Genomic DNA, 20,781 nt, shown 5'->3' with positions numbered 1-20,781 from the left:
ATATATATATATATATATATATATATATATATATATATATATATATATATATATATAGATTCTATATATATAGATTATATATATATATAATATATATATAAATTATATATATATATATATATATATATAAATTCTATATATATTATATATATATATATCTATACATAAAATATATATATATATATATATATATATATATATATATATATATATATATATATATAATATATATATCTATATTGTTCTTTTTACTGAATACAATAAAAAATACAATAATAAAACTATATACATATATATATATATATATATATATATATATATATATATATATATATATATATATATATATATATATATATATATATATAAATATGCGTCTCTGTGTGGGTTGGGGTCTGGGTCCAAAAAAAATTGAGTCCAAATCAATTAAAGGACCCCCCCTGGCCACTAGAGATCGCTGCTGCACAGGATAAAAGCGGTTCATTGACATGTTTATGGTCCATGACAATCCTTTCGTCGCCTAGTTCACTACCGCCCCCTACCGTCCCACCACAGTTTCGCATCGGTTCCTTGTGTGTGGCATCACCGTACGGGGAGGGGCTCCGTACTTCATTGGCTGCTACTGTAATACAGAGCTTTGGCGGTGGACGTGCGTGGAGGTCTACTCTGGTCTTCTTTTTTACTAGTACGAAATGCCCGACCACGATGTTCTTAAAATGACTTTAGCCCCTCTCTAGCAAGCTTCCTATTCTTCTACGCTGTACGAGCCACGCGCTGATATTGAACCCAGAGGAGATGCGGCTGGAAAGCGGTGAGCACCGCGCACGGACGCTGCAGTAGCAGAGGAGCAGCATGTAACCGGGACAACACACACACCGGCCGCGGCGGAGGCACCACCACCACCACCACCCGACACCCCCACCTCCCTCTCTGCATCATCATTCCCCACTCTCCGGCACTCGAGGTTCCTCCTCCATGAGCTAGACCACCTGACCATTCCGGATCATTTTGGATTCTGTCTTCGGGAAAAATGAGCGAAGACGTGTCGGAGGTCTCGAAAGAGCTGCTGGGTAAGACAGAATCTCAGCCATGTGTTCCCACGGAGCCAATCACTGTCACTGAAACAAGTTTCAGTCCCCGACATCTCCCTTTGTCATTATTTTCAAATCGGAATCAAACCGACCAGTCTTTTATTTTGAAAGTGCGTTGTAACCCCCCCCACACACACACACACATGAGGACGAGGGGGGGGGGGGGGTTGGCTTCAGCTGCAGGGAGGCTGTTGTACATGGACCACTGTCGTTAGGTGCTGACTGTTGCTGTTTAGCGGCTGCAGACTGTTGGACAGAGAAGCTGCAGACAGAGTTGAGCGTGGAAAGCGTGGGTCAGCCCCATCTCTGCTGTGGAGCTGAGTCTGCAGCTTCCACTGTGGACAACCCTGAAGTCCTGTTTGCCTCTCTGTCTGCATGAACATCCTCCCTCTCCGTTGTGTTTTTCCTCAGATGCCATTTTAACTTCTGAACTTTTAGACATGTTCAGAATTTTTTTAGAATCTCAGATTTCAGTGAGATTGTTTGGGCCTCTGCTAACCTCTGACCTTTGCTCTTGCAGGTCTGACAAGTTGGTTTGGAGTTATCTAGTTTTCTTCCTTTCTTAAAAAGAAATGTTGTGGATATTACAACACATTTTGTTAGAGATTTACTTGAGTTGTAATGTCCATCTGTTCAAAAGCTTAATTAATTTTACCATGTGACCATCTGGTGATATTTTTATTTTTTATTTTTAAGACTGCCGAATGCAAATGTTTCTTATTTTTATCTGTTTAACCTTTATTTACCCCGGAATTGTCCCACTGAGATTAAGAATATCTTTTTCAAGGGTGTCTTGGCTAGGGGGAAACATTAAATTACATTTACAATAAAAAAATGTCAGCATTAAAAACATAAAATAAATAAAAATGAGAGCTTATGTAAAACAGGTACAGTTAAAAGTGACGTTCTCCTCCAATCTCAGCCTGGATTTAAAAATATTCCGAGGGATGAGTTCTTTTAATTCAAGTTTCTATTTGATGTAAAGTTCCTTTAGCCTGGTCACAATCTGGACAGTTTTCTAACAGAAAGAGGTAAAAATAAAACGTCATAACTCTGAACAGGTGTCCTATTGAATGGGGCAAAACTATAGTTCCTGTAGCCGTGCTGACCCACTTCTGCAGCCGTGCACGTGGGCGTGTGGTGATCTCATGTCATGAGGTGTTGTTTGGGGGAGCAGAGCCTGCCATTGTCTGTGAGCCGGCAGCAGAATGCATCATCACTCGTGGCGTTCAGCACAAATAAAAGAGTCGGAGTGTGACGTTACAGATGGAGCAAAATGTGTCGGAAACAGAGCATACAGTGCTGGTAGCACACAATATGCTGATCAAACCCTTTGGAGAAACACAATAAAATGAGGGACCTGCATTTGGAAGTTATGGGTCAAACACGTAGTAGAAAACATAGTTAGGGTAAAGCGGAAAAATGCTGTGAAAAAGAAAAGGCAAAGGAATGGATTAAGTTAGATGTAGTTTTTTTTTGTTTTGAGCAGAAACTGAGAAAATGGGAAGGCTGTTGTGGCACCTGAATAGTTTCAGTGTGCCAACTTCATTCCTTCATGCATTTAACCTGAACGGCACATGTGCTTGTTTTCTCCCAGTGAATAAGTGTCTGTCTGTATGTGAGCAAACTCATGCAAAGGTGATGGGGTCAAAGAAAAAATCCTTAAAAGAAATAAATAACTAATGCCCTGACTTTAACTTTTAAGTTTGGTGCATACTACGTCCAACAGGAACCGAATCATTTGCACTCAATCCTCATAAAGAGCCTCCTCTGTTGTGGTTTTGGGTTGATTACATAGAGGAGTGGGTTTAAAGGCTGGAGAATTAGTAGTTTGAGCTTTAACAAGCCCATTTTCTTCCCTTCCTCCACCTCTTTTTCATGTGATAGCACTCAGTGACCAGTTGTTTCTGTTAAAATCCTAAAAAGTTAAGAGAATATTGAGACATTTTAGTGCTCTAGAGCAGTGTTTTTCAACCTTTTTTGAGCCACGGCACACTTTAACCCTGACAAAAATTCCGCGGCACACCAGCATCCAAAACAAAAGAAAAAGCAGAAATTCATGGTCTGTATTGATCGACAGCCCACCACCCCCCGCAATCTCACGTGGATTTTTGTGATAATTGTGGCAGGAAAAGCAGGAAGTTGCGGCTGTTTTTTTCTAGGAGCTGAACCACCAGCTAAAGACGAGCTTTAGCTGGTATTTTTGTTAGAACTGAGCGACTTTATCAGCAGAATTAAGAACAAGGAAGTGAAGACTTTAACCACTTCTGATTGGTCAGACTGATGACATGTGATTAAGCCTTCAAGAATGATTGGCAGAGACAGTTAAAGGGGCGGGACTTTTCCTTACACAGTTATAGTTGCAGCTAAATCGCGGTACCGTGATTCTGATCAAAATGTCTTTAATAGAATTAAATAAACACAAAGAAAAAGTAATTTTAAGATCTTTTATATTCCCAACTACTCAGTGTTTTATCAGGGCCTGTTTGGATGAACAAAGAGCTGATTTCCTGGAGATGGAAAATGTTTTTAGATCAGTGAATGAGGGCAATTTCCCACGGCACACTTGACCATCTCGGCACACTGGTTGAAAAACACTGCTCTAGATGTCTGTATGAAGGGACCAGAGGCTGTTTTGTGTTTGTGTGTTTTTTTAAAGCAGGCGTCTACATTTTTTCAAAAGCTATTTTTCAAAGGTCTTGACTCTTGTACTTAAAAAAAAAAAACAATTGGCGCTCAGTTTCAGTGAAGGATATGGACCTTAAGAGGTGGTGTTTGAAAAACTTGGCACACTTTCTAATAATCAGTTTTGCTCTGATGATGCTGTGAGTCCCCTGCAGGCAGGGATTCAGAGGTACGCATGCAGAATGGCTGGTGTGCCACACACGCCACACAGACAGTTTGACTTCAGCTGCTGTGTATGTAGATATATGTATGTGTGTGCGTGAGCTGCATGACGAGGAGGCTGACCCCGATCAACCCTTTAAGCCAGCTCTCTGGTTGTTCACAGCCCTGATGTCTGAACAGGGAAGTTCCCCATTACCTCTAGTTTGTTCACATTTGTCATTATTTCCATTATTAATGATGAAGTTATGTCTGTTCTTTTTGACAAAGATGTATTAAAAAGTGTCCATCGCTGTGGCTCTTTGGCTTTGGAAACAAATGTTAAAAAACTATTTTTTCTGTAGTTTTAGTTCTTTTTGTTGAATTGATTAGGTTTTGTGGTGGATTATTATTAGAATATTCTTAAAACTCCTAGTATGTTCCGCAGCACAACAGGATATTTGGTTTCCAGAGGCAAAGTACAAAGTATAGAATTGTATTTATATTTATTTAGAGTTTTTCCAAAATGGTAATTTGAACTTAATGTTTACATGCTTTTATTTGATAGTAAAAGGAGAATAAGGATGAACGTGCAGCATAGTTATGATATAACATACCATCTTTGACTTTCCTGTATTTTTAAAGTAGATTTGCTGCAGCAGGAGGATCCTATTTGACACAGGGTGTATTTTATTTTGAAAGGAACTTGTATATCCTGCTGTTAAGAGTAAAATATATAGGTTATATATAGGAAAAATATAAAATTGATATACTGTTGTAAATATCTCAAAGCTACATTTTCTAAATGTCACAAATGGTCACAAGAACATGAATTACGTATATTTTTCTAAACAGTAATGTGGGAGATTGTGGCTCTAGCTGGGTTTTGGTCCTTAATAAACTGACCTAAGTGGCTCTTTTAACGTTAAAGGTTGTAGACCCCTGGTCTAGATCCATCTCGAGAGTTTATATTACCATGTACCTGAAATTGATGCAAAATCCTAATTTGGAATCTTGTTCAGTAAATCAACACAATGTACATTTTTTGAAGAAATATTTCATTTGCAGGTTATGAGAGGTCATTTCCCTCCCTTTGGCAAGAACGTCAAATATTCCGTTGTCTGGTTTTTGGTCTGCCCTCTCCTCAGTTACAGGGGGAACAAATGCACCTCGGGGGCAGATTCTCCACCTGAAGTCTGACCGCTCATCGTTTTGTTTCTTTGCAGAGAGTGTGAGGGATTCTGTGGGGAGGAAGGTGAAGCTGTCCCTGAGGAAAAGGGTCAAGCTGGAGGTCAAGGGAGATAAGACGGAGAACCGAGTCCTGGTAAGTCATTGACAGCAGCTTTCACAGCACTCTCATGCTAAAAATATGTCAAAATCACCGCAGTTCTATCAACACTGTGTTACCATTTTCTATCATTTAAAGCTTTAAGGCAGACAAACTTTTTTTTTTTTTATAAATAAAAATATCAGGGAAGTTACAATAATTAAAAATGAGACTGCCTATGGGAATTCTGCTACGAGAAACATTTTTCATGAATTCTTACTGAGATAAAGTGTATTTTTGAGATCGTTTTTAAGCCAAAGAAATGGAATGTTGTCTGTCTGTGTGGAAAGAGACCTAGATTCCTTATTTATATTAGAAGAAGGAATTGCCATCAACATCATTTGATTGAATTTCAGCTCAAACTCAAAGCTTGTTGCTGTTTTTACACAGAAAGTTGTCCTCATGTCCTATGCATAAAAGCAGCTTCTGAAGTTGGACGCTCCCATTACTGAAGTGGGGTATTTGCACAGGCACAGCTCTCACTGCTTAAACAGCTGTTTTTTGGGAGTTTTGAACACTCGAGGGAATTCCAGCTCCAATGGCCACTTTTAGCAACAGACCTCCAAGTCCATTCCCCACCGAATAATTAATACTCAGTAGATTATTAATAATAGATTTGGGCCCTTTTTCATATATATATGGTATAGGGATAAAAGACTGCCGTATGTGTGTGTGTGTGGTTCTATTTGCCGTCTCATGCCTGTTGGCTTTTAATTTTGTGGAAGACAATTAGAGCAAAAGAGGCTCCAAAAGCTCTAAGGGTGCATCTGTGCAGCTGAGATTTCTGCCCCAGGATTTAATCATCTCAAACTGTGAAGCAACTTATTAACAGTAGGTTGTGTTTCTCTCATTAAGGTCATAAATTAACCCGCCTGTTGTCTGGGGACACAAGGAAAGAGTTGAGAGTCATTAGCTCTTTTTCACATCCGTCTATACTCACTAAGCGGTCTGAGTAGATGCTAAAATGACGAGCATCAAAACTCTGCTCAGCAGTCCATGTTTTATATAGTTAGGATTTCCCCCAAACATTACTTGTCTTCATTTTATTAATAATTCTGCAAAGGGACCAGTTTTATTCTTTTATTAAAAAAAAGTAATAAAAATTTCATTAATTAGGCTCATTGGTTTCACTGTATGGTTCTTTTGACCAAAACAGTTTATTGTCACGACAGTTTAATAGGATTGGGGTTTTATTTTAATACTTTTTTTTGTGGAGGACATTTCTGGTTCTTTAGCAGGTCATTTCAATATAGTTGAAAGTAAGATATATTAAATATCCAACCAAATACTTTAATAAAACTAACTAATACCAAAACCTTTGCATAACCACAAAAATGCTCAAAATTCAAAATAATTTGATTTGCACAGCAAAATCCTTTAAATGGAATTGTCCCATTAATAATTATAGTTGCTACTTTGGGTCATGTTCCTCTCTTCTCCTCTTTTAGGCTTACAAGTAGAAAAGGCGTCAGTACGGAAACTGAAAACGCCAACGCCATACCCTACTTTTTTTTTGTGACAGCTTTCTCGTAACAACGACATCTACCATTTATCATTCTCGTTATCACGAGAAAACAAATTTTGTTTTGTGAGATAATTGTGTGATAATGAGATAACACCAACAACTCTTTGTTCATATTTTTACAATCTGCAGCAAAACAAAGCAGTTTGTCAGAGTAAATGTCGAACACTAGAAGAAATGAGCCATTTATAATCGATTAATTCCACCATCGTCTAACTTAAGTGGAGATTGGGCTGATGTTGTCAGTTACAGCTGCACGATATGAGGAAAAATCGCGATATTAGTGATCAATATTGCGATGACGATATAACAAATAGAAAAACCAAAGACATTGTTTCAGTTTTCACTGCAACAGTTTAATTTAAATAAGAGTGAACATAACTTAAATTATCCTCTAAATAACCCTTGTCTACATAGAAGGCCAACATCTAACATAAAAGTGCTCCATTTGATTGGTCAAATGCATAAATGGATTTATTTGGTTCGTTAAATACTTCAAGCTGCCAGAAGATTGTTTTAGCACATTTCAGACAACCATTTATTGCAATATTCGCCGTCTTTTGCGATATGCATATTGCACAGCTTGACATGTGGCTATGAATGTGTGATATATTGTGCAGGCCGCGCTGCATCTGCTGTAATCTCGTTATTACGTAAAAAACAGGCACAAAAAAAAAAGTAGATTCGGGCGTTTTCAGCTTTAGAGTTTTCAAGAATGTAACAAACAAAAGCAGACTTGATGTCAGCTTCACATTATTTGTCGTCATCGTCACCGTACAGCCCTGGAAGAAGAAAGTATCCCAACATAACTTGAACTCTTCTATCAGAAAGAAATGCAACTAGTAGAGAACAGATTAAAGTAATCTGTGTAATCCAAGGCCAAGATGATGTTGCGTAATACAGAAATGCTGGCAGCTTTGCTTTTTTGTATGGCAGTTGTTTTTCAGCCGTCAGGTTGAGAACACTTTGATGTGGCTGTGAGCACAATGCCACCTTTGGGAGCTGGACACTGATGCTTGTGTGCAAACAAAAAGGCGAAACAGTGCGGAGACGTGGGCTTCAGTTCTGGGAAAAGAGGAATTCCAGTCCAGCAGTTGAGATTTTCAAACCAGAGTCTGTCAGTGCTCTGCTTGACTGAACTGAACAAATAAACCCAATTGTTTGAACGACCAGTCATAGAGGAAGTGACTGGCAGAGAAAACAAACCCGTCATGTAAACGTGACTTTCTAGTGTTGTTAAATGCAGACCTGATGAAAGCAGGACATGTTTTCAGATTGTTCAGAGATAATGGAATTTAATAGTTTGTCAGAAATGTAAAAACAGGAAAAAAGGTTAAAAGTCGCTGTTGATTTTGCTCATGTAGAGAACAGAGTGACTATTACAGACTGTTTTTCTTGTGTGGTGGTTGAGCAACACTATGAGGTCATCTGTGTGTATTCAAAGGGACTGCCTTCCAAATACTTAAGAATACCTTATGTCTTTATGATAAATATATAGACTTTTCTATAAGAGTTGCACACTTTGACTAAATGTCATCTAAAAACCCTCTTTTTATCCCCACTGAGCCTCAGTCCTCACTCCCCATTGTCAGATTCTTACAAGGCCTCCATCGTTTGCTCAGGCTGAAAGTGAAGCATTTCAGGGCTGGAGGGGTCTCTTAAGCACACTAAAGCCTGATAGTTACAGTCATATCCCTCCTTTGAAGATGGGGGCCATGAAGGATGTGGTGATTAAAACTTTACTTTATCAAACACTCTCATAGGAATGGGAAAAGTAGAAAATAGAGAGAGGGTGTGGGGGGGGGGGGGTATGTGGTTAATAAAGTGAGCTGAACAGAACTGAGGGCAAAACATTTGCTTAAGAATTCATGGTTTCAAGACAGAAATTTGTTGGTTTTCAGTTCATTTCTGTTTCACTTCTGATATATTTTTAATTTAACCCCTTCATGCCTGACATTACTTTCAATTATATGAAAATATATTATTCAATTTTTTTTCCGTTCAAGGTGAAGCAGAGTCCTGGATTTAATGGTATGATCCGTATTGGCGGCATACTGGATGAAGAGTTAGAAATGAGCCATAACCACTGAGAACAAGACATGCTATCAGTTTTCTACATTTCATTTCAAATAGTTCACAATTTCTAGCACTTTTTTTTTCAATTATGACTTAATACGTTCATCAGGTTTTCAATTCAAGATTCATTTTATTAAAGGATCAACCGCCTATATCATGCTTTTTAAGATTTTCAGAGTAAACTATATTCATATATATGATCATATGACACACTAAAGAATGATTTCTTTAAATGAAACATGAGTTATTTCGGCAGCCCTTTTTCCTACCCTCAATCTCTGAGACTCAATCTCTAAAACTCAATCTCTGAGGCTCCGCCTTTCGCTCCTTGTGGGTGCCGCTCATTTCATAACGCCCACCTAGAGCCGGCCTCGGCAGCGTGTCTGCGTCTCGCCCACAAAAACAAACAACGTTTGAAACTTTTGCGAAGATGAGTGTGCATATTGTGGAGTCTTACAAAAGCATTTTGCTGATCACCAATAGCTCCGCGGAGAACATAGGTGTGTGTACGCGTGTGTGTGTGCGTGCGTGTGTGTGTGTGTCTGTGTGTGTAGGCCAGTGCTGACAGAGCAGACTCTTCCTGGAAGGGGTTGTTCCTCTCCTATCTACGTCATAATGTTTTTGTTGATTGGGAGGGGCTGGTGCTCAAAGCACAGGTTTTTAGAGGATTGTGTGAATGCCACTTTGGGGTTGTTTATAGTGAGGAAGGAACATTATATTACACTTAAAATCTCAAAAAGTTTTTGTATGAGATGGGGCCTTTAAGAGGACTGCAGGTGAGTTTTGCAGTTCCTTGAGGCTCATGAAGCCACCTCAAGGGATAAATATAAAAAGTACCATTGTTGTGTACGTGGTATGTGGATTGTGAAGTAACTGTAAGGCTAATTGAAGTTGTACTGTCCTATGATGCCCAGCGCCTCACATGTAGTCAGAAGTAAAGTGAAAGTACCGGCCCCCTACTGACCCCAATGCTGCACGCATGGGGTGTGCACATGATATGCAAGTGACTATAAGACATTGGCGTATCCAGCCAGCCTCACTGTGGTGTCTTGATGATATTTAAGATTTGGATAGCAGAGCCATAATCATTCTTTAAACCTCTTTGAAGTCTCCAGCGTTTGCTTGTTTTCTGAGATCTGTTATCAGCTCAAAGCTGAGAAGCACATTGACTCTACATGGAACTGTTCTAGTAAATTATCACAATTTAAGGTTTCATGATGTTAAAACTTCACCTGGTTGGATGTTTATGGATGTAAAAAATGGATCCCTCTTGTTCATCAAAGCCTTGCTTCAGTTCACTTATGTTGTAAAACATGTAAGCGTTTCCTTTCAGGCCTCCATGCATTTTCTGTTGTTGTGGGCTGATGACCATAAACATGATGAGGATGACATTTTGAGCCGGCCATACAGATGAAATGTGTCAAACAAGTCGTAGTCCTCCTGCTGAGTTTACACTACAGCTACTATGCAGTCAGCTGCTGTGTTTCCATTTTTTCTGTCTCAGTTCAGGGGTCTTGGACAAGTTTCTTTGAATATTTATAAGAAAAAGGTTGGGTAGAAATGAAAGATGAATTGTTTTCAGTAAAATCGAGACATTGCTGAAGTCAAATCAAAAAAGGAAACTGCTGAATCTGGTGAAAAACTGAAAACAGACTTTTTGTAATAGCTTGAATTTTTCAAATATTGCTCAGTTTTCCCTGACTGCTGATCAATCCATTGCCTTTTGAATTCTGTGTATTGATGAACTGCCGTGGCCAAATGCTGCTGTTTAGGCTGACTCTTCCTCCTATCAGCCCTTTTTGAATGGAGCTTGTAGGCCAGTATTGTTTGGATCCGATGAACCTAATCATGTCTTTTTCTAGGAATAAATGAAATGGGTTGTCAACAATAAAGCAGAATTCATTTAAATAAAAAAAGGTTGGCCTAGCAGTGTGCCTTTTCAAATTCTGAAACAGCGTTGTTAATTTAAAACAAAACAGATCCTAGAATAGAGGATTTTCCAAAAAAAACAGGTACTAAAAAACAGCTGGTTATTTAAAAGAGAATACTTCATTGGCTTAACTTCATACAGAGTAATAGGAGGCCACAGGCAAAAAAAAAAATCCCAATTTTTTTTAATTTAAACCTAAATTAAGAGATTTGCTCCCTCTGTGATAATCTTTTTATGTAAATGTGCTTGGCACCTAAATTAGCCCAAATTCGGAGGAAATTGGCTGCACTCTGGTTGGGACCTAAAATTAGGCAACATCAGAAAACCTGTGTCACTTTCTTGGAGATAGTTTCTGTAGAGTGGTGGAAATTCACCTCTAAGTTGTGGGCAGGACTTTTTTTTCGCAGGGTAAACACCGGGACGAATATACGCCAGGCGTTATTCGCCACGTTTTTTGTGTTCACACCCAGGTGATTTTCGCTGACGATGAGCCGAGCGAACATGCAATTTCATTCCCTGACATTAGATGGCGCTTAATGTAAAACAGAAATACTCCTGTACACAAGGTGGCGCTGCGCAACTTTACGCTTCTTAAAGTCGCTTTTCACTCAGAAGAAGAGAGCAGGTATTTACGTGCTTGTCAGAATCATACAAAGAAAACATGAATATTTCAAGCATCAGTAGCTCCAACTGGTGCTTGGTTCATTATTTCTTCGCTGGTATGTGTGCTCAGCAAGGCAGTTTTGTGTTTGAGCGCCCCCAAGTTGTGGTTTACTGTAACTTCAGAAGCTCCAGACACGTGTGCAAAAGCGCCATTCTCATTGGTCGAATAGATTTCGACGCGAGGCGTCAAAAAAAAAAAAAACGAACCCGAGGCGTTTTTTTTTTTTTTTGACGCTTTGACGCGTGGCGTTTTTTCGCGTCGGTGTGCACACTCTCATTGGTGCCCTTTGTTTAGTCACGAGGCGTTAAACGTCGGCGAAATTCGTCCCGGTGTAAACGGGCCTTAAGCCTGTCCACATTTTCCCATCATCCTTTTGTTTACACTCTCTCCCACTAGCTTACAGCCCCTCTCAACCCCAACCTAAAAAATGTCCACCCAAACAGTCTGAAAAAGAACTTTGTGAAGCTATACATGTTTATAAATGATTTCTTTGCACATTTTGATGTCCACAAACAAACACAACATAACACATCTTTTCCAAAATGTACATTTTAGAACAAAACAAGAATTTTTGGATCAGGCCATTAGTAAAATACCAACTGTAAATTTTCAAATTTTGTCTGAAAGGCTTTCTCCAGTTTAATAAATGTATCTTTGGCTAAAAGGGATTCTTTTAAGATCCTGAAATCATTTTTTATTTGCAAAATTTTGTTAAAATGACCTAAATCCCAATTTTTTATGTTCTTGTTGCTGGTCAACAGCAAGTACATGTGGGATTTGAGTCTACTGATGTTGAGTAATCACTGTAGATGGAAAATGCGCGTCATGCCAAACATCTCCACCCTCCTGGCTCTGCCTTTATGTGCATTTTCTCTTTTTCTCTCACTGGTTCTTTCTCGTCCTGCTCTTCAGATGTTACCATTATGCAGCTTGGAAAGGTTTTCCACTCATAAATGTTTCTGTCTTGTTATGGCATTTGATGTACAAGGAAAACCTTGGTGGAGAATCTGATGGTTACACCCTCTCCCTCACACACACACATTCACTCACCTCCTCCCCATTGTGTTCAGCTGGCATGCTGATGAATGAATGAGCCTTTGTGATTCGTCTGTGGCCTAAAAGTTCACAAGGACCCTCTGCAGGTTGGCTTTGCTCCAACAGGAGAAGCTTGTGTTTCTTCAAGTAGGCACAAAACCTTGGAATCAGACAAAAATAATTCTGATCTGATGTAAGAGTTGATGGGTTTGGGCTTTTTCGTGTAAATAATATTCATATTCAGAAATTTGAGTGATCGGGAGCCGGTTTAGCTCGTGCTGGTTTGCGGTGCCTTCCATCCGTGAAACCCAGGTTCAACTCCGGGCTGCTCCCTGTTCCCTTCTCTACTTCTATGCCGGTCCCAAGCCCGGTTGCTTTGAGAGGGTTGCGTCAGGAAGGGCATCCGGCGTAAAACATTGCCAAGTTTCCCATGCGACTCGTTCGCTGTGGCGACCCCAGATGGGAAAAGCCGAAAGAGAAACAACAGAAATTTGAGTGATCATTCTGGATGTTTAAAGCTTTATGAGGTTTTTATTGCCTCTGAATTCCTCCCATCCAAATCTATTTCTAATGCTCATTGTTCCTCTCAATCATTATTTTTAATGTTGAGCAGTCGGCAGCCGATTTCAGGGCAAAATGAAAATAAAGCATGACACGATCACACGCTCACTTTATTGATGCCTCAGCTCGATGCAGCTGTGGTCCGATGATACCAGCCAATCAGGGCTGTTCAGGAAGTACTACGGTCGGGTGTCTTTGTTCCTCACCAAGCTGGGCTCTCCAGCAGTAAAAACACATAATGATGAGCTGGGCAGTAATAAAAGAAAATTGATGTCTCTTTCAGTGGCTGCTGCTGCAGCTTATGAGAATGCGCAGTGCAGATGACGGAGATTAAGCAGCATCAGTCTGATTTAGTCATTAGTATTGAAGCAAACAGAAAATCCTTTATATGAACAAATATATACTGGTACTTCAGTGGAAAGAAAATCCAGTAGGTACATGATTTCATGAGTATTTGAAAATTTTCTAATAAATGTGAAAGTGTTATGGGGTGACTTTTATTTTCTTTTTTTTTATATAGGCTATATTATTACTGAATCTCTTTTATTTTGGACTCTTACATTTCTGTGTGCTGATGTGTTTTGGTGCAAGTCTAAAGGACAAGACTGAAGCTACACTTTAAGCAGCTATCCTTTAAAAAAATCTAATAGAGTAACAAATTATTTTTATAAAAGAAATGTTTTTGGATAATGGTTCTCTGAATCTACTTATACTAAAATGTTTTAAACCTTTTCTTCTTAGCCATTCCTTCATTTACATTCAAGGGTGTTTAACAGGTTTAAAGTATTTGTGCAGCATTAACACATTTTTGTAGGTTTCATTGACCCCATATCTGTCAAATCATAGTGTTTGTTAGCCAGTGCATTAAAGGAGTCAAAAAATAACATGCAAAAACTCTACATTAAAAACATACAATTTAAGCATTAAACTGTTTGACAGAATAAAAATAAAAGACCAAATTCTTTGCTTTTGCTTTTGCTCTGCTTTTATGACATAATTCTTCTTTAGTCTATAAATCCAAAGCAAGAATACAATTATCAAATCTCTAATCTTTGAGATGCAGATTTGCTTTAAATTATTTTTTGGCACATTAGGTTAAAGTATCTAAAATAAAATAAAATTACTCACCTTCAAATCTGATTTCGTTATCAAATCTGATTTCATTTCATTTTCTTTGCCCCCAATAATCCGGAACAAATGTTTTGTCTGAATACCCCCAAATGGACCCAGGTTCGGGACCAGGAACCGCTCTCTAATCCATCTTTCAAGGTGGTCTCGGTTCGTTTCCAATCGAACTGAGCTTCAGTTCATTCTGATATTCTTCAGTCAGAATAAGCGCTATGCTCGGACCAGAACAACTGGACCGAAACGGCCACCGTAGCTGGTCTTCACATAATGTAACCACAGTAGGACTGAAGCAACCGATGAGCCGCCGACAATGCAGAGCAACGGTTGTCGTGTTGTCAAACAGAAAAATGGTCCAACTGCCTACATGTTAGAACATTTATTTTAACAAGGCTTCTGTGTCTCGTTACGCGGCACATGCCCAGCGCTGCTGTGTCATCCTAAAATCTACCATGTACTTCCTTAATGATCTTACAACAATGCTATAGCACCACAACGATGAGAAATGTGGCTGTACACGCATCGGTGTACCTTCTTAGACGTTTTTTTGCCAGTTACTGCCTTGCAGCATGCGTCAGCCGTCCAAAGTAGCAAATAAAAACCGTTGTACCTGACGTTGATACAGGCGTTCAAAATTGGTCAGTGAAGAATAAAGTTTGAATCAGGGAACTCTCCCAAGAAGGATTGCACAGCACAGGACTGCCATTATTTCTGTCTCTATTTGCTTTGCCCCACCCTCGTAATTCCTGGCCAATGACTGTCACATGGTTTTGTTTACCAGGTTTGGTTTGAAACAGAAAAGTCAGCTTGATGGCAGTCTGAATAATGACCATACGCAAGGTTTAAGACTCAATTCGAACCAAATTAAGGAGACTTAAGGAGCCTTACCAGTATGAATACACCCATAGTCTCATATAGTATTTTCCTTTTCCTGTGTTTTTGTGCCTTCTTCTCATCCTCTTTATTTCCATGGATTCCACTCTGTCTCAATTTGTTTGTAGCCCACACTTCTTAATTCTTTTATATTTATCTCTGAGCTTGTGAAGGACACGCTGATGCAATTAAAAAAAAAAAACTGGGGAGAATAAATCATTCCAAGAGCATTATCCTCTCCACAATCCTTCTCATTTATGTGTGCAGTTACAGCTATTTGATTATTCCTTCTGTGTAAAAGGGGCGTTAAGGGCGGGACTTCTTAAAAATTCCAGCTCTGTAAATCTTGCAATAAACATTTATTGCCATTTTTTTCTGTCCCTAAAGGCAAGGCCTTTGTTGAGTAATGACCAAACGCAAGGTCATCACTTTCTTTTAATGGCTTTTCATTAAAAACTATTTGGTAAAAAATTTAAAGTCACGGCAATTGGAAGCACATGAAGCCACATTTAAGACAAGCCTGGCTCTGCCCAGAATTGGTTGAACAATGTATAATTTTCTATATGTTCTATATACATGTTTTTGAGCTGTTGCTGTAATTTTACTTCCTTCATTGTTATTCTGATTTTGACATGCTGTAACCTGGCTAACAATTTTAGGCTTTTAGGTAACCTAATGTTATTGAGAGAGCAGGTAGTGATGGAGGACAAATCAAAGTATTACATACTATATGTTGGATTGTATTTTTTGTCATGGGGAAAAGCATTTGAACTCCTTTTTTTGTTTTTCTAAGTTTAGACATTTGTTTAAAATGGTTGTTTTATCCTTTTAATTTCACTTTTTAAACATAAGTGTTTCCAGGTGAGTGTCGTTCTTTTTAATCTGTGCAGTGACCTTAAGAGACATGAAAGATTCTTTAAATAAGTATTATTATTAGCAGTAGATTGGGTTAGTTGGAATTCACTCATGCTTGACTTATCGTAGTGCAACCACAAAAAAGTTACCAACTTTAGAACAATAAACCAATAGACAGAAAGCTATTAAAAGTTGGACTATAACTTAAGTATTAAGTAAATAACTTAAGACTATAACTGGGGCAAGCCGTGGTGCAGCGGTAGGGCGGTCGACCCATGATCATAAGATTCCAGGTTCGATTCCCGCTTTGCACGCCCATGAGTCGAAGTGTCCTTGGGCAAGACACTGAACCCCACCTTGCCTCTGGTGGTAGGCAGGCGCCTGTGTTTGGCAGCGGAGCCGCCATCAGTGTGTGAATGTGTGTGTGACTGGGTGAATGGGTCTGTGACTGTAAAGCGCTTTGTCCTTGTAGGAAGAAAGGCGCTATACAAGTATACGCCATTTACCAAGTTATTTTAACTTTTTTTTCAATAAAACTGTTGCAGCAAAATGGAAATTGTTATTTTTTGTTAAGCTATCTGTTGATGTATTGGCCCAGTATTGATCAATACTATCAATTTCAAGTTTTTCCTCTTTGCTTAAGTTATCAATTTATTTGTGGATTTCGCTCAAAAACCAATTCGGTTTGGTTATGAAAAACTGTTTTCACCAAACTAAGGATTTATGCAGAGATGGAACTTTTACTTGTAAAATTATGTGTTCTTTCAACAAAAACTAAAACAAAGCCTTCTATGCCTAAAATAAAAGAAATGCCTTAAAAGATAATCGATTTCGTAGATAGGATGAGACTGTTTTGTTTAAGTTCAGTTGTATTTGATATATTCACGTTTAAGCCAAGCCCAATGTCTGACCATTTTAGTCAGATGTTCTGTTCAGCCATGTCAAGGTTGTCTGTGGAATTGCTTGGTCCCACTTGAGTCTCAAAGAAAAAAAAAACTCAAGCAAATGAGGTGAAATGGTGTGATGGATGGGTATAATTTAGCATGAAGGCACACTGAGACATGTTGGGGGAATAAAAGTCCTTTTGGAGAGGGTAGACTTCCTGTTGCTGAGTGCTGCCTCAGCTGAATGGGTGCAGATGAAGCACCGCTCTGTACTGCTTTGCTTTCTACAGAGATTCAGTCCAACTGTGTTCAAGTGAGACCATTTTTTGGAAGGGGGGGTTGAATACTCATTGACATGCTTGAAGAAAGCTATGCAGCGCAGCGCCACTGACTGTCTGTCACAATGATGGTGTTTGTGTGTCAAATTCATGAGTCTAGTATGGGCCAGTTGTTGCCATAGGAACATAAATGGTGTGACAATGGGCAGATGTGGCTTAACTCACATGCATGAATGAGGTCACCGAACTGTTTGACAGAAAGATGTTTAATGTTGATGCTGAAAATATTTAAAGCCCCACTCTGATGACATTTGTGTTTTTTAAACATGTTCTTGTGGCTTTTAGTTGTAATGATGGAGCACATAATTTAAGAAAATTAAGGTTAAATGACATTTCTGAGTGTTTCTTTATTCGAATCATTGTACATTAGGAACAGATGAAAACAAAATCCTGTTTGAAAAAGAGTGGATTTGTGATGTAGAAAATAAGCTGGATGGGCCAAAAGCTCCCTGTTCTGGAGGGAAAGGGGAAGGGGCACGGTTGCTCTGCGCCAACGGTCCCACTCACATATCTGTGGGGAATTTCTGAGGAACTGAATTATGTCCTAGATAACAACACAGTTTTTTTTTTAATTTGGGCTAAAAGCGGCATAATAAAAAAAATTAAAAGAACACTGGAAACACTTTGAAATAGATCAAAATATGATGAGAATGGGTCTTTAAGTGATAGGAAGTTCAATCTCAGTTTTCTTGGTTGCGTGTTAGGGTTGTGCCGATGGACGATATCATCGTCCATCGTGATGGGTGACTGACATCCCGATGGAGAGACCACCATCGTGATGCCACGCCCCCGCCACGTTGCGCGTCGACACCATAAGCCGCGGTTACATGTACAAAATATCTTGATGGGATCAATGGTCGGATTAGAATCCAACCGTGTAGATGGGCCCAGAAAAATGTTTTCAGAATATAAAAACGTTCACTAAGGTCACAATTTCGGTCGGAATAAATCATTCGCACACGCGCAGTATTCACACATGCGCAGTTTGAAAACCGGAAGAGGATACAACTTCCGCCGAGCGGCTTTTTTTCCAAACTTTATTGAATGTAACGATTCAATACAAAACAATAACAGCGCCGAGCGGCTATATACATTGACATGTCAGCTCGGTAAAATACGAGACGATCTTCTAAACGTGCTTTTAATAATGTTACGGTTATTATGAAACACCTCTTCGCTCATCATTTGAATTTTAATCCGTGTGGTCAGTGCTTTTTCTGAACGTAGCCAGGATTAGCAGTATGCTAACACACGGGCTAACAACATTAGCTTTGGAGCTGCGGGACGGATCGCAGTCTTAAATCTCCCACACATACCGCTCATGTACCCCCCCCCCCCCTTCCCATCAAACATAAAGCTGTAAATCTGCCCTCCGCCGGTCCACTTCGCTAGTTTAAGTGCGGGAGCGGACTACTTCTTTTCTATTTTGTTTGTTACTTTTTCTGTTAAAGTCACTTCCCTCAGTTTATACTGGATCATCGCGGATTAACTATTAGTTGGGAAATAAAATGAAAAAAGCAAAATAACGAATAGCAGTTATATAAGAACGAAAAATGTAAAAATACCCCCCCCCCCCCGACGATGTCATCGTCCATCCCGATGGTTGACAGCAAACATCGTCAACGGCCAAATTAGGGGACATCGCCCAACCCTATTGCGTGTTTACATTAGCAGAGAAAAATCCCAGTGGATCTGATATCTTATAACAGAGTTTTGTGTCCATACTTGTGCACGTGTTGCAGGCAAGGAATACCTCTGCTGGTTTAGGAATCAGAGCTGATACCTCACATGTGAGCTACCAGTCTGTGTATGCTGAGACTTTTACAGTGAAAGAGTCAATGACAGATGCTCTTTTTGCTCCCAAAGATCTGCTCCAGTGACGCTGCCATCTGGTTGGCTAAGTGGAGCCGAGGGCACGATGCTACTCGGTGCAAAATCACTGACTTGGCAGGAAGGCTCAAGACTTAAATCCACTTAGGGTAGTGAGTGTGAATAGAGCGGAGTGGAAAAGAAGTTGCAAAGGGGCGGAGGTCACATGGTGTAATGCCTTTGCCCACTTAAAGGGCAGATGGAGGGAGTTTTACAGAAGGTCAGTCATGCATTGCCTGGGGGAAGGGTGTGGGAACAAAATCCAAAGAAAAAAACTGAGAGACCAAGTTAAAGTTTCTTAAATTGTTTTTACATTTTCCCCTTTAATTATGTATTAAAGTAAAGCATCTCTTAATGTTTACAGATTTAACCAAACTTTGAAAGTTCTGTTTTTAAACAGAACAAAACCAATCATATTGATCAAATCATTGTCTTAATGTTTTTTTTCCCTGAAAAACAAAAAAATATTAACCTTAGTCTAAACCTTTTGAAGGAATTGCATTAGTAGAGTGATAATCAAACTGGAAGGCTCTTTCTATGGTGAATAAAAGACAACTTTTACATTTTATAGTACAATTTAAAATCATTTTTAACACTTCGACTACCTCTTTAAATATGCAAATAAGCTGCTGTGCTGGAATAAAACAAGCTTGTGAGAGCCGAGTCAAACAGTGATGACTTGGGCTCTCTAGAAGAGGTTATCTTTGGCTGCCCAGGCCTGCCTGTCTGTCTCCATCACATCAAAACACAAAAGCTGCCTGTGGAGCTGAGCTGCTGAGTGTTGGGAGTCGTCCTCTTTTAGCCTGTCCTTCTTCCCTCTGTTTCATATTTTCCCATCCATTGGGGTGGAAAAAAAAGTCAACCTAGTCCTGTCATCATTTATATTTTCTCAGTTTTAATCCTTCCCCGTCCTTCAAGTCAGTCATTGTTTTTTATGTACTTTATGCATATGATGGGGCTTCTAAATTTCCCTTTACTTTTATGCATTTTCTTCAATCCATTTTTATTCCCTCTTTTCAGCAGATGTCCAATGATATCTAAGAGCGTTGTCTTGAGTGCTGTGAGCAACAGCTCAGCCACTGAAATAGATGTATTGATTAGTCTGGAAATGTAAGTGATAGTTTGAAAGCGCTATTACTCACTGTCCTTCTGGCTGTTTTCATTTCCATCAAACATGTCCTCTTAAAAAGCTGAAGTCTCTCGTTGATGACTTAAAGGTCAGGCGTCTGTGTGATCTGATATATTCAGACAGGGAAAAACTGCAGTCATGACATGTTTTTGTCCTAAAATATCAAAGACAACATTAGTTTTGTTGATTAAACTCTTGTTTCTTTTGATTGATTTCGTGCCTCGTGATCAAACCGATCTTCATTTGGTACATGAAGAGTTTAATTTAAAAAAAAGATTGTATTCGTCCATCAAAAATCTTTGGATCATGAGATTAAAATCCTTTAATTTTCAAAAAAATGACAGAGCAGCTTATTATCCTGTGTATTTTATGTGTGTGTTCTTGTTGTGCACATAGATCTCAAACCGATTCTATGTGGTAAATAACCATCAGAAATCAGTCAAAACGTTTAAAAAAAAACAGTACTGCACACTAAACTGTACTGCTTGGTGTATTGTTGGAGCATTACGGCTATTGTAGTCTGCAGCTTCGTGGAGTGATACATACTGGGCTTCAACTTTGTGTTGTGATGTGTAAATAAAGATCCTAAAAAGGTACTTGTTTGGAATCATAAAGTATGTTTATATACAGCACTTCCCATTGACTCCTCTAGCCAATCCCCTGCGGTCTCTTGGCCCCT

The 20,781-nt window shown here is 39.1% G+C and overlaps 1 protein-coding gene across 4 annotated transcripts in view; it reads left to right on the top strand.

Moving 5' to 3' along the window:
- Positions 1 to 611: 611 nt before the first annotated feature.
- The window catches only part of carmil1 (capping protein regulator and myosin 1 linker 1), a 69,664-nt gene continuing 49,494 nt past the window's right edge, over positions 612 to 20,781 (top strand). For all 4 annotated transcript variants that reach the window (XM_023964166.1, XM_023964164.1, XM_023964165.1 and 1 more), the window contains exons 1-2: positions 612 to 1,070; positions 5,141 to 5,238. In XM_023964166.1, coding sequence (XP_023819934.1) covers positions 1,031 to 1,070; positions 5,141 to 5,238 — 138 coding nt within the window. In that variant the 5' untranslated portion in view covers positions 612 to 1,030. The remainder of the gene's footprint in view (positions 1,071 to 5,140; positions 5,239 to 20,781) is intronic.

The sequence above is a fragment of the Oryzias latipes genome, chromosome 16, assembly GCF_002234675.1.
Source record: "Oryzias latipes chromosome 16, ASM223467v1".
Classification (NCBI taxonomy): Eukaryota; Metazoa; Chordata; class Actinopteri; order Beloniformes; family Adrianichthyidae; genus Oryzias; species Oryzias latipes.
This window is presented reverse-complemented; position numbering and strand designations above follow the sequence as displayed.